We start from the raw sequence: 15,903 nt of genomic DNA, 5'->3' as shown, positions 1-15,903 counted from the left end.
ACATGGGGTAGATATCTCTCCAAGGTAGCATTTTTATTTCCTTCAGGTATATACCCATAAGTAGGATTGCTGGATCATATGCTAATTCTATTTTTAATTTTTTGAGGAACCTTCAAGCTTTTTTCCATAGTGGCCGCACCAACTGACATTCCCACCAAGAGTGTACAAGGGTTCCCTTTCCTCCATATCCTCATCAATATTTATTTCTTGTCTTTTTGATGATAGCCATTTTAACAAGCCTGAGGTGGTATCTTATTGTGGTTTTGATTTGCACTTCCCCAATGATTACTGATGTTGAACACCTTTTCATGTACCTGATGGCCACCTGTATGTCTTCTTTGGAAAATTCAGACAATTCTTTTTTTGCCTTTAAAATATTTCTTCATATTAGAAACTTTGCACACACCATTTTCAGTGATCGCATGCAGCTGAGAACTGGCCATCTCCATCTGATTACTTCAGCCTCAAACTCAGCATGTCCACAGTTGATCTCACTTTCCCATTTGACTCCCTCCACTCAGTTGTCTTGTTCAAATGAGACCACCCACCCATTCTGCAAGAAACTGGGGGTTGTGGGGTGGGTCTGGACCTATGCTCTCTCCTCAGGCCCCACCTGTCACTAAGTGCTCTGAAATGGGCTTGCTGGTGTCATGGCCCCTCTAATTTGTCCTGCTCTCAGCCTTCAAAGTGGCTTTTCAAAAACACCAATACAATCATGTAAATCCACACCCAGCATTTGTCAATGGCGCTCTGCTGTCTGCAGGGACAAGCCCAGACTTCTTAGGATGGCATGTCAGACTCTTCCCAACCTGGCCCCAACCTTGACTGATTTCTTACTGTGAGTCCTCTGCTCTGCTCTCCTGCTACACTGCATGCCAACTTGCAGGTTGCTGAACACACAAGGTTCACAATTAGCCTGAGTTCACTTTCCCCTTGGGTTCTGGCAATCAAGACCCAAGACTGGGCATGCCTCAGATGAATCTCCCATGTTGCTGGTTTTATCTCTGTGTCCTTGGCGTCTCCACTTTCTGGTGTGGACTGTGAAGTCAGTCAACCTGAAGGTAGTTCCTGCTCTGCCATTTACTAGCCTTGGGACCTTGAGAAAGTTATGAATGCTTCATTAGCCTCAAGTTTCCTCATCTATAAAATAGGTATAATAATACCCCCACTGAGGTATTGTGAGGATTAAGTGAGACAATGCAGATGCCATGCTTACTACTGTGCCTGGCCTATAAGTTGTGTGTCTTACGTGCCTGGCACATAGCATCATGAGTTGTTGGTGGTATTACTGGTGTTGGAATGTGTGTGAAGAGGTCCAAACTCTGGAGTAAGAAACTATGAAATTTGTCCAAAGCTGCAGGTTACACTCAAATTGCTTGTATTCCTCCATTCTTTCTAGCCCATTGCATGTGGGTGATGACATCAAATGCCATATAGACACAGAAAGTTCCCAAAGTATATTTTTTAAAGCCTACCTTTCTCAGTGGGCACAGCCCTGGCAATAAACTAAACACCACTGTAGAAAAGGGGGTGGGATTGCTTGAGGCAATAAATGCCCACAGACACCCTAGCAGTGGAGGTACTCTGTGTACTTTAGATATGTGCACAGACACACAGTCACACACACCCACATGCACATACACAGCTGGAGCCACACAAGCGCTGTGTGCCTGAGTATGCTCCCCTTTCTGCTTTTAACAGGAAGCAGATAGCCAGAATATAGTCATCATTTTCTTTCAAAATACAAACTGGGCTTGGTATAAAGCCCAGTTAATTTAAGGGATCAATCTAGCAAATTCCAGTTTCTTATCAGCAACGTGAATAGTGAAGTAGGGAGAGTCACTCACACCCATCATCTCAAGGTAGGGACTTCATTCATTAGTCATTTATCACATCTTTCTGCATGAAGGAGAAAGGGAAATGTCAAACCTGGGAGACTCAACGTTTCTGGTATGTATTCGTATTTCAGGAAATTAGATCTTCAATATTATTACTGGGGAAACCAAGCTGTGTAGAGATTAACAATTTTATTCCACAGGGTAGAACCTAATCTTGGGAGGCCAGGTTATTTGAAGTCCCATATTTTACAACAGTGTTTTGTGAGGACGGTTTTGTGAAGGCAAAGAGCAGAATGGAGGGTGGCAGTTAATTTTACCCAAGGCTCCGAAGGCGCTGGGACTTTGCTGTGGATGTTAACACCCGTCAGAACCTTGGCTCCGAGACCTGTCATCTAGAGGGGGAGGGAGAGCATCTCATATCTTCCTTCTCATGTGTCTGAGGTTTCTTTCGTTAGTGAGTGCTAATGAGGAAAACTTGGCATGCTTAGGATGAGCCACCAGAACCCCACGAGTTAGCAGAGGAAAAACAGGAAAAGGAAAGTAAGGACAGAAACTCGGGCTGTAATGTATTGCTGCCACAGAAGAGATGGATCCAGCATCATTCTCATGTGTATTTATATTCATCTTTTTCTCCCAAATTTCAGACCATGCTAAGTGCGTGCCAATGGCCAATATGAGTCTGGTCCAGTCCAAGCCCCTCTCTTGGATTCAGAGATTGTCATACTCAGAAAATGCACTGTTCACACCCAGACTGGAGGATACCACAGGAGGCCTGCTGCACTTGTCACTGGATAACTTCAATGTGGAAACCAGCAAAGAGACTGGGACAGAAGGAACCTGAGGCAGGTGGGTTTGACACATCTGTTCTTGGGGCGCAAACCGCCATGTTCTCGGCATGCTGGAATAAACCCTACCTGAAGAATCTATTTAAAGGATGTCAGATACTTAAGGGAAGTATACACATAAATTCAACTATCAACTAATTCCACAAAGATTTTCTAAAGTCTGGCCCCAGGCAAAGTCTGTCCTTAAACACTATTGGACAGACAGCCCCTCCCCCTACTGCATTGCTCTATCTTCTTTGCAGGAAGAACTAAGTGATAATATGAAATTGGAGAGGACAAAATAAACAAGTTGTGATGTGCCAGGTCCTGTTTTAATCACTCGTACACATCAACTAACTGCACTCACAACCCCATGAAGTAGTTTCTACTGTGTCCTAGCTCTACAGGGAAAGAAATGGCAAGTCTGCGATTTGAACAAACGCAGCTGGCCCTGGAGTCCAAACTCTCAACTGCTACACTGAGCTACTTCCTCTATTGATGGATTTCTTGTAATTTAATTTGAAAGTGAAAATAATGAGCTATACACAACTTCACATTATAATGTGATCCATAGATTTAAAAACCACCTAGAAATTGGACTGAACTCACAGTGCAAGCTATATAAATGGCACGATAAACAGGCAGCACATGACCACTGAAGGTTGCTGTAGGAACTGTTTTTGGAATGAGTTATATATACATCTGCTTCAGCCAGAGGGTAGGGATGATGCATTTGAACTGAGATACATATATACATATATCCTGAAGTAATTCTCAGCTTATTGCCCCCAATTCTGTTGATGCAGAAATGCATCACTGGGCACTGCAAACTAAATCAATAGCGATGAAGCCAAGCTGTCGGTGTGTTGATTGCTATGGAACAAACTACTCCAAAGCACAGAGGCTTAAAACAGTGACCATTTTGCTGAGTTTACAGTTTCTGGGCTGGAAATTCTACTTCACAGTTTTCTGGGCTTGAAATTCAGGCAAGGCTTAGCTGGGTGATCTTATGCTTCACAAGGTTATCACCCAGGGTCACGGTATGGTCTTCAGCAGGCCTTGTCTAGAGGCTCCAAGATGGCTTGACTCACATGTGTGGCCCCTTGCTTAGGGCTGGGTGGGACGTGAGCTCAGCTGGGCCCTGCTCACTCCCCATGCAGTCTCGGGCCCTCCACATGGTGCCTCCAGTCAGACAGCCAGGCTTCAGCATGGCAGCTCATGGCTCCAGGGGCCTAAAGCAGGGCTTCCAGCCTTCTTAAAAACTGGGCCTGGGACTGCACAGGGTCCCTTCTGCCAAACACTTTTAGTCCAAGTAGTGACAGGTCAACACAGATTCAAGGGCAGCAGACAGGGACTCTACCTTTTGAGGCAAGAGTGTTGAAAGATTTGTGGCCATCTTTAATCTGTCATCAATTGGATAGTACTTTACAGCACTTTATAAATTAAAAGCTTGAAGAACCTGTGACTGACTCAAGGCCACCTTGAAAAGGTGTTGACTGCAAAGTATACTTTCTGAGGACCATGGGCTTTCAATGCCCTGCAGTGGGCACACGCACAGTAGGGTCTGGGCCACACTGCATGGCAGCCAGCCTTCTCAGTAGAAAGCTGAATTAGTGTCCTTGGTAAACTCTGGTACTGCTGCAATTTTAGTTTATGAATGTCAATTTGTCATAACCCTTAATAACTCATTTTAGAGATCACTGGCAACCCTTACATGAAAATGGCTGTTGGCCATCTGGATGGCCCCAGAGGTAGAGCCTGATACAACGATTTGGCTGCAGATGATTTTTGTGGGGGCAATGCCAGGAAGCAGCAGTGAGCAGGGACAGTGAGACAGGGAAGGCAGGGGAAGTAAAAAACTGAAGTGGTGTCATCGAGGTGACTGTTGTTGGCAACCAGGGCTTAGTTCTAATGAGCAGTGTGCATTCCTTCCAGAATTGTTCATCTGAAGGACAGGAGGAAGGATATCTGTATACTGGCTCCTTCTCCACTCTCATGGAATGTTATCTGTGGGAGGTATTAACTCTTCTATACTTTTGAGCAAAATGGGAGTAGTGGGGGAGGAGATACCCAAAACACAAGAAGCTAGGATGGAAAGAGGACCTCAACTGAGGTAGGATGTTGTCAGCATGAGCTGAGCCTGAGTGCACATGGAACTGCCCACCACTGCTGTGGCTGAAGTTTGAGTGGGTGCAAGGGCTGCCATCCACCTGGCTCTGTCCGTCTCTGTGGCAGGATTGAGATGTTCAGCATAGCTGCAGTGGCTGGTGCACAGGTGACTTGGCCAAGGGTTCCCTTCAGACATGGTTCTGGAGCAAGCTCAGTGTCCTGAAGCTGATTACTGATACCTACCTAGCCATCTACCTGTGTGAGATCTTGAGCAAGTTGTTTAACAGGCCTGTGTCTCAGTTTACACATTTGCCTGGTGGTGATAACAGTAATACCAGCCCCCTGATGGTGGTGGGAGTTAAACGGTGTTACCCAGCACAGGACACAGGCTGAGTGTGTGGTGAGTGCCCTAATGTTGGTGCTGTGGCCCTCGCCTCTAGAGGAGCAGGTGGAACACGCACACTGTTAAGAGAGTGGAGCAGGTAAATGTTAAAGGCAGGCACAGATACAGTGTGATGGTTCTCTTGAGGCCAAGGTTATTTCCAACTAAGGGGGTTGGGGAAGGCTGCACTGGGAACTTGAGAGCAGGTCTTGACTGACTGGTAGGTTTGGGCACTGTGAGGGGTGTGCAGAGGAGCAGGAATGCCATGAGCAGGGCCATGACCAGGAATGCCAGCTGGTCTTGTTAGGAAAGTTGGTTGAGCACCTGCATGTCAACCCTCACTATGTGCTGAGTATTCAGCAATGAGCAGGACAGACACAGTGCTGCCCTGTGGCGCTCATAGAGCAGAAGCAAGCTGTGGTGTTGGCCTGGAGCCCAGGGTATGTGACTTGGGGAGCTGGAGCCATGATGGGAAGGGTGGGGCTGCATGCAGGCATTTACACTGAGTTGGACCTGGTTCCCAGGGCCATTCCTGAGGCTTCCTCAGCACCCCTCACGGAAGGGGACCAGGTGGGTGCCGACCCTGATGTATAACTCCTGCCCCACTCTGCCTCACAGAGAAATCAGCCACCTGCTTCATGCCACCTTTTTTGCAAAGCCTTTCCAACTACCCCTGCAAAGGGTTAGCTCCTTGGCATTGCTGGCTCCATCAGAGCAGCCCCCCTGTCCTCCACCTGACATCCACTTGCATTTACCCTCTGTGCTGTTAGGCAGGAACCTTCCTGAGAACAGAAGTGTGCCTGTGTTTTCCTCAGCTCTGAGGAGACCAGCATGTGGAGGCTTTCAATAAATGGCTTTTTGTCCCCTTTAGGTTTGCACTTGTAAAAATTATTTTAATTGTGGTAAAATACACATAACATAAAGTTCACCATCTTCATCATTTTTAAGGGTACAGTGTAGTGTGTTAAGTATATCTACATTGTGCAACCAGTCTTCAGAATTCTTTTTCATCTAGCAAAAATGAAACTTTATCCATTAGACATCAGTTCCCCATCAGCCTCCATTGTGTCCTTGAGAGGCTCTGCCCTATTTTCTGCCTCTGTGAATTTGACTACTCTAAGCACCTTGTGAGAGTGGAATCCTGCAGCGTTTGTCCTTCTGTGACTGGCAGTAAATGACGGTCCTTATCCTTTCTAAATAGTAGACTTGCCTGTGTGGCTTGAATTGAATGGACCATAGAAAAGCCCTCCTTTTCTCCAAACACCCTCCTGTCACCTTGTCCTCATAGCCTCTCTTGGCCCCTTTAGGACTGGCGCATCTCCTTCCTTTAAACTCAGCAGTGCTCTGCCAGTCTTCCTCCCCAGACATTTTGGTCAGCACAGATGGCGTAAAAGGCACCCATCCCAAGCCCCACCATGGGCTGGGACCAGAAAGCAGAGCCCAGCCTGATTCCCTTGTTCCTCAGAGCCTTGCCAGCCCAGGGCCTGACACCCAGCAGGATGGACTTGCTGAAATGCACAGTACAAACATGGGCCAAGTCAGAACGAGGCCTCATCTCTAATTTATGAAGGATGACTTTGTGCTTCCTTCTTGCCTCTGTACCCACCTTCTCTCTGTCATCTCCCTTGTATTTCCCTTTCTAGCTCTGGCCCCTCTGAGCTGTGCTCCATGGCAGAGTACTTGGCACCACTGACCAAGGATATAATGAGAAGTTTTGTGGGCACCACCTGCAGCAGCATGCCCACCTTGGTCTGGCAGCCTGACACAGTGGAGTGGTGGGGGTGCACTAGGGTTGGGGATGGTTCTGGCTTTTGCCAGGACTCTGAGCAAAGCTCTTTCAGGACTTCACATCTATTTTTCCTTCTCAAACTCTACTTTGCTTATTCGTGAATGTAGCTTATCTTGTATGGAGCTGACCCTGGGAGGAGGTGGGGGGCAGGAGGTCCCACTTAGTTCATCACTCTTTGAGGTCCTAGAACATTCTTTGTTATTAGAATGCTTGCTAAGCAAAGGCCAGTTGAATGCCTGAAGGTTCTTGTCCTTGTCCTGGCATTATTAGCGGGTAGCCAACCCAAATGCCTGCAAGGATCAAGCAGGTACGTTGCTATGCGGAGCCCTCGGGGGCACATCATAGGTGAATGTGTTGGAGCATGCCTGGCCCAACTAAAAATAAAAATGAACAACAAAAATCAAGATACATTAAAGGCATCAGTGCTTTATACTTTGTACCTTGTTTAGGAACCATCACAAGTCTAGGAAATAGGAATATTAATCTTACTTTATGGTTAAGGAAATAGAGGTTTGGAAGGGCTGCATATCTAAATCAAAGGAAAGATAGTAGGAGCTTCATAGGAGGCCCAGGTGACTCTGGGGTTCCCTCTAAGATAGGCTCCACAGCCCTTCTTCTTGGTGCATTCCTGATAACCAGGTCAGCTCTTGATGGGGTCTGTCTACCAAACCTGCCTACTGCTGATCAGGCATGGGGCTACCTTCCCCAGGCCACCATCCATGCTCTGAAATGCCAGGAAGTTGCCTCCTAGGGACATCTTATCTCACCTTGTGGCCTTTCCCTGCAGCCCCTGCACTGACCAGGAGCAGCTGGAGAGCATCTGTTTGATCCAGAAGCCAGTGACATGTGACTCTCTCTCTCTGGACTGCCTGTTCAGAGTGTGCACATGGGTATGGGCCAGGTTTGGGGTAAAGGAAACCTTACAGTGATATTTGTTGTAAATCTTTTGCCTCTGCTTCATTTTGCTTCCCCTGTAATGTTTACAATCTTTCATCTTTTCATTTCAAACTACATGTGGTTGGGAAGAACCCTTGCCATCTACCTTTAGCTTGGGTTGGGCATGTGTATCTGAAATGTATTAGTGTTGGTAAAGATTCCCAGTGCTCTGGTCCAGCATGAGGAATACCTGCTGTGGAGCAATGTGGCTGGAAAAATACATCATCCATGTTAGTAGGACATCCTCATGCAGGCCCAGATTATCACCTCCCACTGTTCATCAGAAAACATACAGAATAGGCAGCATTCTCTACAGTATGTTCTCTGGGCAAGAACCCGATAGAATGTAGAGACAAAAAGATTCTAGAACTAGAGAAAATATTTAAACTTGACATTCAGCCGGGGGATTGGATCAGGGCTATCATCAGGCAGCTTTTTGCCATGAATAGTCTGGAAGTTTCCACCATAGTCCTTGGGAGAAGGAGAGGTGTGGGAAGCCCTGGGTGGTGGGTCAACATTTGGATATTTTCCCACATGCCCTTGTAGTCAGTGTCCCAACCACCCAAGGACTCAAGATAACTCAGAACAACCACAGGGCTCTGCTTTGGATCCCCTCCAAGACCCAAGATGGGGAAAGCCCTTCAGGGTGCCTTCACTGGGCTGTGGGGCCCTGTCAACCCTGATTGTTAGAGGCCCAAGAGGGGAAGGCTTTGCTGTCTCACCTCGTACTCTAACTTCAGTTTTAGTTTTCACTGCTAGCAAGTACATATCTGCTCAAATTTTTTCTTGTCTCAAGACTAATGCAGAAAAAGTTAGCTATAGTAAGTAGTACAGAAAGCATGCACCATGACTCACCCTACCCTTATCTCTGCTCTTGATGAGCCAACGCTGACCTAGTGAGGCTCACCAGTAGTGTGTGTTCAGTGATCCGTTCCCAGTATTGTGTGCGTACTTGTGTGTGTGTGAAATATGTCCATACCTTTTCTATTAGGTCTCAGATAATTCAGGGAAAAGCATGACGTGGGGCTTTGTTTCCACCTCTAGGGACCCAAAGTAACAGAAAAAAGAGCTTTATAGCTGAACCGGAAGGAGAAATTGTGCATGTGACACTGACTCGGGATCCACATCATGGTTTTGGTAAGAGGGCTCCCAGCAGGTGAGACCCGGTGTTTCCCTAAGCGTAGAGGGGAGGTGTGTGCCAGCTTCCCCTGGACTTTTCTGCTCCCCTTTCCTGCCTCTCCTCTCCCAGATGGCCTTTTGCAGTGGTCACTTCTTTTTCTTCCCTTTAAGTGTCCCAAATGAGCAATGGGACTTTTTCATCAAAGTTTTCCTTTTAGACCTGATAAAGCTTAGGGGTGAATATCTTGAGACTCTAAATACAAGAGAAAAGTAGACTTTTATTCCCCAAATGCCACCTAACAACCTTCCCATAGTGTATTTAGATTCTTAGTGATGGTGAGGAATTTTTTTTGTTTTATTATGCAGTACGTTTGAAGACCCTTAAAAACGACAGAAGAAACGAGACACTGAGACAATATACTTGATGAAAAATTTTCTCTTTCCTGTCTCTAATTATCTATTGGAGCAAAATCCAGTGCACATTGATGGGCGGTGTTTCTAGCTTTAGCTGTGCTTCTTAAAGGGGGGTTATCCACGTTTCTCCATGTGACATGGCAGAGCAAAAAGAACCCTTTGAGATGCAGAGGCCCTAGGTACAAATATCAGCAGTGCCACTCAACAGCTGCATGATCTCAAGCAAATGACCTAACATCTCTGAGCTGCACAACCTTTCAGTTTCATGTTATTAAGTATCATTGCATTACAGGTTTTGTCATTAATGAGAGAGAAGATGTAGGCAAAGCTGATCCTGGCATCTTTATGTCTTCTATTATATCTGGAGGGCCAGCTGAAAAAGCTAAGAAGATCAAACCAGGTGTGTCTTTTTAAGTTGCCAGAGATGCTGCTTTAAGGAACTGGTCTTTCTTATTTCCTTGATGGCATTATTTTATGATGTTTTATTTTTCTAGGAGGGCAGCTACTAGCCTTGAATCACATCGGTCTGGAGGGGTTCACATTCGACATGGCTGTTAGAATGATTCAGAATTCTCCTGATAACATAGAATTATTTCTCAGTCAAAAAGTACGTCTTCACTTGCATTTAGTAGCTAGAGAGCCTCTTCTGTTTTCAGAAGCACATTATTCCCACGGGGGACTGGAGCTTTAAGCACGTGCAGGTCTTCTGTGTTGCTTTCCTCATGGGAGTGGCTGGCAAAGAGGCAATGGAGTGGCACAAATCGATAAGCCCTGCAAGTTCATGGGCAGAATGGGTTCTGCTGTTGCTTGTCCTGTTGAACAGGAGCAGACTTTTCTAGTTCTTTATTAGGCATACACAATATAGTCAGTGTGTTTTTCTGCCCGCTCTTCTTGCATGATGTGGGGGACATTCTTTATGTCACCAAAGTCCTTTCTGAATGTGGCTGATCCAGACTTTCTGCATGGTTGGAGCCTGGGTGTGCCAGCTTAAGTGAATCTCCTAGGTGGGAAGGAGGCTGGGAAACGTTTATTGAAGTTGAATTTGCATTGCAACCATGCTCTTATATTTTATTAAAAAATTTTTTTTATTAACGTATTATTGATATACACTCTTATGAAGGTTTCACATGATAAAACAATGTGGTTACTACATTTACCCATATTATCAAGTTCCCACCCATAACCCAATGCAGTCACTGTCCGTCAGTGTAGTAAGATGCCACAGATTCACTATTTGCCTTCTCTGTGCTACACTGTTTTCCCTATGATCCCCCACACCTTGTGTACAAACATAATACAATACCCCTCAATCCCCTTCTCCCTCCCTCCCCATCTGCCCTCCCACAACCCTCTCCTTTGGTAACCACTAGTTCCTTCTTGGAGTCTCTGAGTATGCTGCTATTTTGTTCCTTCAGTTTTGCTTCATTGTTATACTCCACAAATGAGGGAAATCATTTGGCACTTGTCTTTCTCTGCCTGGCTTATGTCACTGAGCATAATACCCTCCAGCTCCATCCATGTTGTTGCAAATGGTAAGATTTGTTTCTTTCTTATGGCTGAATAGTATTTCATTGTGTATATGTACCACATCTTCTTTATCCATTCATCTACTGATGGACACTTAGGTTGCTTCTGTATCTTAGCTATTGTAGAAAGTGCTGCAATAAACATAGGGGTGCATATGTCTTTTTGAATCTGAGAAGTTGTATTCTTTGGATAAATTCCAAGGAGTGGGATTCCTGGGTCAAATGGTATTTCTATTTTTAGTTTTTTGAGGAACATCCATATTGCTTTCCACAATGGTTGAACTGGTTTACATTCCTACCAGCAGTGTAGAAGGGTTCCCTTTTCTCTGCATCCTTGCCAGCATTTGTTGTTCTTAGCCTTTTCAATGCTGGCCATCCCTGCTGGTGTGAGGTGATACCTCATTGTGGTTTTAATTTGCATTTTCTTGATGATTAGTGATGTGGAGCATCTTTTCATGTGTCTGTTGGCCATCTGAATTTCCTCTTTGGAGAACTGTCTCTTCATATCCTCTGCCCATTTTTTAAATGGGTTATTTGCTTTCTGGGTGTTGAGGCATGTAAGTTCTTTATATATTCTGGATGTTAACCCTTTGTTGGATATGTCACTTACAAATATATTCTCCCATACTGTAGGATGCCTTTTTGTTCTGTTGATGGTGTCCTTTGCCATGCAGAAACTTTTTAGTTTGATGTAGTCCCATGAGTTCTTTGGCTTTTGTTTCCCTTGCTCGAGGAGATGCGTTCAGGAAGAAGTTGCTCCAGATATTCAGGAGATATTTGCCTATGTTGTCTTCTAAGAGTTTTATGGTTTTATGACTTACATTCAGGTCTTTGATCCATTTCAAGTATACTTTGGTGTATGGACTTAAACAATAATCCAGTTTCATTCTCTTACATGTAGCTGTCCAGTTTTGCCAATACCAGTTGTTGAAGTGGCTGTCATTTCCCCATTGTATGTCCATGGCTCCTTTATCATATGTTAATTGACCATATATGGTTGGTTTTATATCAGGGCTCTCCAGTCTGTTCCATTGGTCTATGGGTCTGTTCTGGTGCCAGTACCAAATTGTCTTGATTACTGTGGCTTTGTAGTAGACCTTGAAGTTGGGGAGCATAATCCCCCCAGCTTTATTCTTCCTTCTCAAGATTGCTTTGGCTATTCAGGGTCTTTCATGGTTCCATATGAATTTTAGAATGATTTTCTCTAGTTTGTTGAATAATGCTGTTTGTATATTGATAGGAATTGCACTGAATCTATAGATTGCTTTAGGCAGGATGTCACGGGTCCCAGGGGAGAAGTGTTGGTGCCAGGGGGGAGGAAAGAGCTGTTTCCTGCTTCCTGGCTGCTATGCCTGTCTCCACTGCCAGAACCAGTGGGCTAAACACACAGGTGTGAGCCTCTATGCTTTGTGTTTGTACCTGCTGTAGGTGGGCCTTCCCTCTGGCTGGCTGGACACCAGGGCAAGGGCTGCTGATTTGTGAGCCAGTTGAAGGCTACCCAGGAGGAAGACAAAGCAGGCTGTGTATCATCATGAGGGGCTTTGGAGCTGCATAGCCAGCCAGGGGGATGGAGGGCCTGAAGATCGTTTAGGTTCCCAACCTGCTGGGCAGACTGCACCTGGACAATTTTGTCTACCTGTCCTTTCTCCTGAGCAGTAAGCTCTGTGCAATCCTTGCCCCTTTAGCAGCCCTCTCCCTGTTAGGAAGTCTCTCAGACTGCCCCCTCACCCTAGGTCAGCCAGATATGAATTCCTATTTTCCACAAGCAGCTGTAATCTCTGTCTCTCCAGGTATTCTGCCTGTCTTAGCTATCCAACCCCACTGATCACCAGAGCACCATGCAATGTAGGTTTGTGTTCCCAGAACAGATCTCCAGACCTAGGTGTTCAGCAGTCCCAGGCCTCCACTCCCTCCCCACTCTGTTTCTCTTCCTCCTGCTGGTGAGCGGGGATGGAGGAAGGGCTTGGGTCTCTCCAGGTCACAGCTTTGGTGCATTACCCTGTTCTCTGAGGTCCGCTCTTTTCTCCAGGTATATGCAGACCGGTGCATACCTCTTTCCTGTTGTTCTTTCAGAACTTTCACATTATATGTGGTTTTAGGAGGAGGTCTTTGTCTCACCTCTCATGCCACCATCTTTAATACAATCTCTGTTTTTGCTTACTTATTATTTCCAAATATTTGGCAATTTTCCACATAACTTTGTTACTGGTTTCTAGTTGAAATCGGCTGTGGTCATAGAATTTATTTTGTAATGATTTCACTTATTTTAAGATTGTCTTCTCGCCGGAAAATGGTGTTTCAGTGAGTATTCCATGAAAAGATGTGATCACTTTGTTAACATATTTCTAAGTATACTGAAAAGACAATGTGATTGTTTAGTATACAGAATAATCTTTTCTTTTTTACTGTCTCTGTAAACAATCCATTTAACTTCCACAGCTTCCTATTATGGCTGTACCAGAAATAAGTTCTTATTAGTCTCTTTTATCTGTTAGCTGTTATGTCTGGTTTGCTCTGTGCTTTTCTTTCTTGGTTTCTTTGCACTATATTCTACAATTTTCAAAACAGGTGAATAGTTTGTATGCTTTAAAAATCCTCATATTTATGAAAATATCCTTTTTTCCCCTTTATCCTTCAGTGATATTTTGGCATGGCATGGAACTTTAGCTTCACAATCTTTTCCACTGGAACTTTCTGGGCTTTCCTTATTTGTTTGGGTTCTGCATATGAGAAGTCACATGTCAATTTTATTCTTTTTCTCTCAGGTATTCTCTTCATTGCTGAAATGATACTGCTACACTGTAAGAAAACAGTACTTACAATTATTTTATCAGAAGTTTTACCTTGAAATAATCTGTTTTACAAAAGAATAAGAGGTCTCTGTTTGTGTTTGTGTGTGTGTGTATGTGTGTGTGTGTGTTTGTGTGTGTGTACCAACAAGTTTATGTTTCTCTTTTTTGGCTGTATTGTACCCATATTCAGAGTCCCTATTTTATTTCCTCTGCTTTATGTAGTGAGCTACTCTCATCTTTTGCTTTCTGATTGGATGGTCTTTGTTAAGCAAGACAAAACAAGGAATTATATAACCTTGATTTTGATTAATTTCCCACCCAAATCAGTCACTCTACTGTCCTTATCAAATTCCATCTCTTTCTACTCTGAGCATAGTTTCTGTGAGCTTTCAGGATGTTTTCCCAAAAGCTGGTTTCTTTTACCTGATTTTATGAATTTTATATCTGCCAAAAATTTCTCAAATTGTCTTGTTTACTGATTACAACTTTCACTCTTTTGCTGTTTTTATCAAGTTATTCAACTTGGACTTTTTACACTTGAGTTTTGAATTAGGACTGTTATTTGTGACTCTCTCCTTATTTGGTTTCCTAAACACTTTTCTACTGGCCTTGTCTTATATTTGGAGAAGTTTTTTCAGGCTTCATGGTCTTGGGCTATTCTCTCTTACTATCATCTCAAATATTGCTGCTCCCACATTTTTTTGTCAGACTCCTTTAAAACACTGGGTTTTAAAAATAGATATGAAAATATTATTTGTGGAAATTTACTTAGATGTATATCTGCTTAAATGGGTAGTTCCACCCACAGTCACTTCAAGCACATTGTGAACAAAATTCAATGCATTGACTCCTTCTTCCCAACTTATTTTCTTGTTTTCCCATTTTCTTTTATGGACTTCCTAGTTGCCATAGAATGTTAGTTGGTAAAATACAAATGTTTCCATATACCATAACCTGCTCCTACTGAGAGACAGGAAACTTCCATTTATGTGTAAGTTAGGAGATCTTTGTCAAAAGAACAGAAGCAGCTTGGAGCTCTCTTTAGAGCAGGAAATCAGGAGGGGATTGATGAGAGAGGTGGTGATGTCATAGCTGTAAAGGAACGTGAGATCAAGTAGGCATACTACCAGAAGCAGAGGTTTCTCACCCTGATTGGGGAAACTAGAGAAAAGCTCTGAGACCTATGGAATTCAAGCACTGGCCCTGGGCATAGAAAAGAAGGGACTTAGAATATGTGCAGGAACATAGATGGCAGCTTGGAGAAGGCAACAACTCAGAGGAAAAGAAGGAATCCCTTGTGTGGTTGGTGGAGCTTTTGAGCAAAGAACTAGGGTAACCCTTTCACTAATCCCACCATAAGATCAACTTCTATCTTCATTTTATCATGAACAAAGACTTACTCAACATCCATATAATAGCCAAATAAGAAGAAAGCAGAAAGTGTGAATTAATACTTTTTCAGTTGATGTAAATACTTCTCCCCCAGCAAACACCGAGTAGAGGGAAACACAAATGTCCAATATTAAGTAATTTAAGATAGGAAAGAACCTTAAAAACCAGATATTAAGGCTCAGAACTGGAAAAAAATATATAGGTGATTAACTCAGGAAAGAAATATAAGTCAAAAAATAATTTTAGCTAAAATGATTAAATTACTATATATAAGGGAGAAGAAATATGAATGAAAGTATATACATGACATGCAAGAGTGGAATGGAAAGAGACCCTAGTTGGGGGGGAACAAGAATGACAAGGATGAAGGAGAGAGAGTTAACAGAAGTAGAAGAAAGACAAAGTAGAACCCCTAAATAACAAAAACTAAACAGTGGAAGAGGACTAATATTTAAAACTAAAACCTAAGGAAACATTCTATCAAGAAAACAAAAACTGAACCTACATATTGAAAAGGCTCTTGTATATCAGATAGAATTGACCCAGTATGTAAATACCATGAGAGATTCTAATAAAACTGCTAGACTTACTTAAAAATAAAGAGAAAATAAGTCCTCTGGGTCTCGAAAAAAGTATAAGTCACTTAGCAAAGAAAGAGAGTAAAATTGACATAATTATGGTCAGCAACATATAAATATATAAAACAAGAGTAGTCGAACAATGTTTTAAAAAAACATGAAACAAGAACTTATATACAACTAAGATGTTCTTCAAGTGAAAAT

General features: G+C 43.6%; 1 protein-coding gene across 1 annotated transcript in view; it reads left to right on the top strand.

Moving 5' to 3' along the window:
• The window catches only part of FRMPD2 (FERM and PDZ domain containing 2), a 52,290-nt gene that overhangs the window by 29,696 nt on the left and 6,691 nt on the right, over window positions 1–15,903 (top strand). The window contains 7 exon segments of the mRNA XM_057505364.1: window positions 2,235–2,272; window positions 2,483–2,684; window positions 7,730–7,793; window positions 7,796–7,832; window positions 8,923–9,015; window positions 9,704–9,811; window positions 9,906–10,018. Of these exon segments, the coding sequence (XP_057361347.1) occupies window positions 2,235–2,272; window positions 2,483–2,684; window positions 7,730–7,793; window positions 7,796–7,832; window positions 8,923–9,015; window positions 9,704–9,811; window positions 9,906–10,018 (655 nt within the window).

Source organism: Manis pentadactyla, chromosome 8, assembly GCF_030020395.1.
Source record: "Manis pentadactyla isolate mManPen7 chromosome 8, mManPen7.hap1, whole genome shotgun sequence".
NCBI lineage: Eukaryota > Metazoa > Chordata > Mammalia > Pholidota > Manidae > Manis > Manis pentadactyla.
This window is presented reverse-complemented; position numbering and strand designations above follow the sequence as displayed.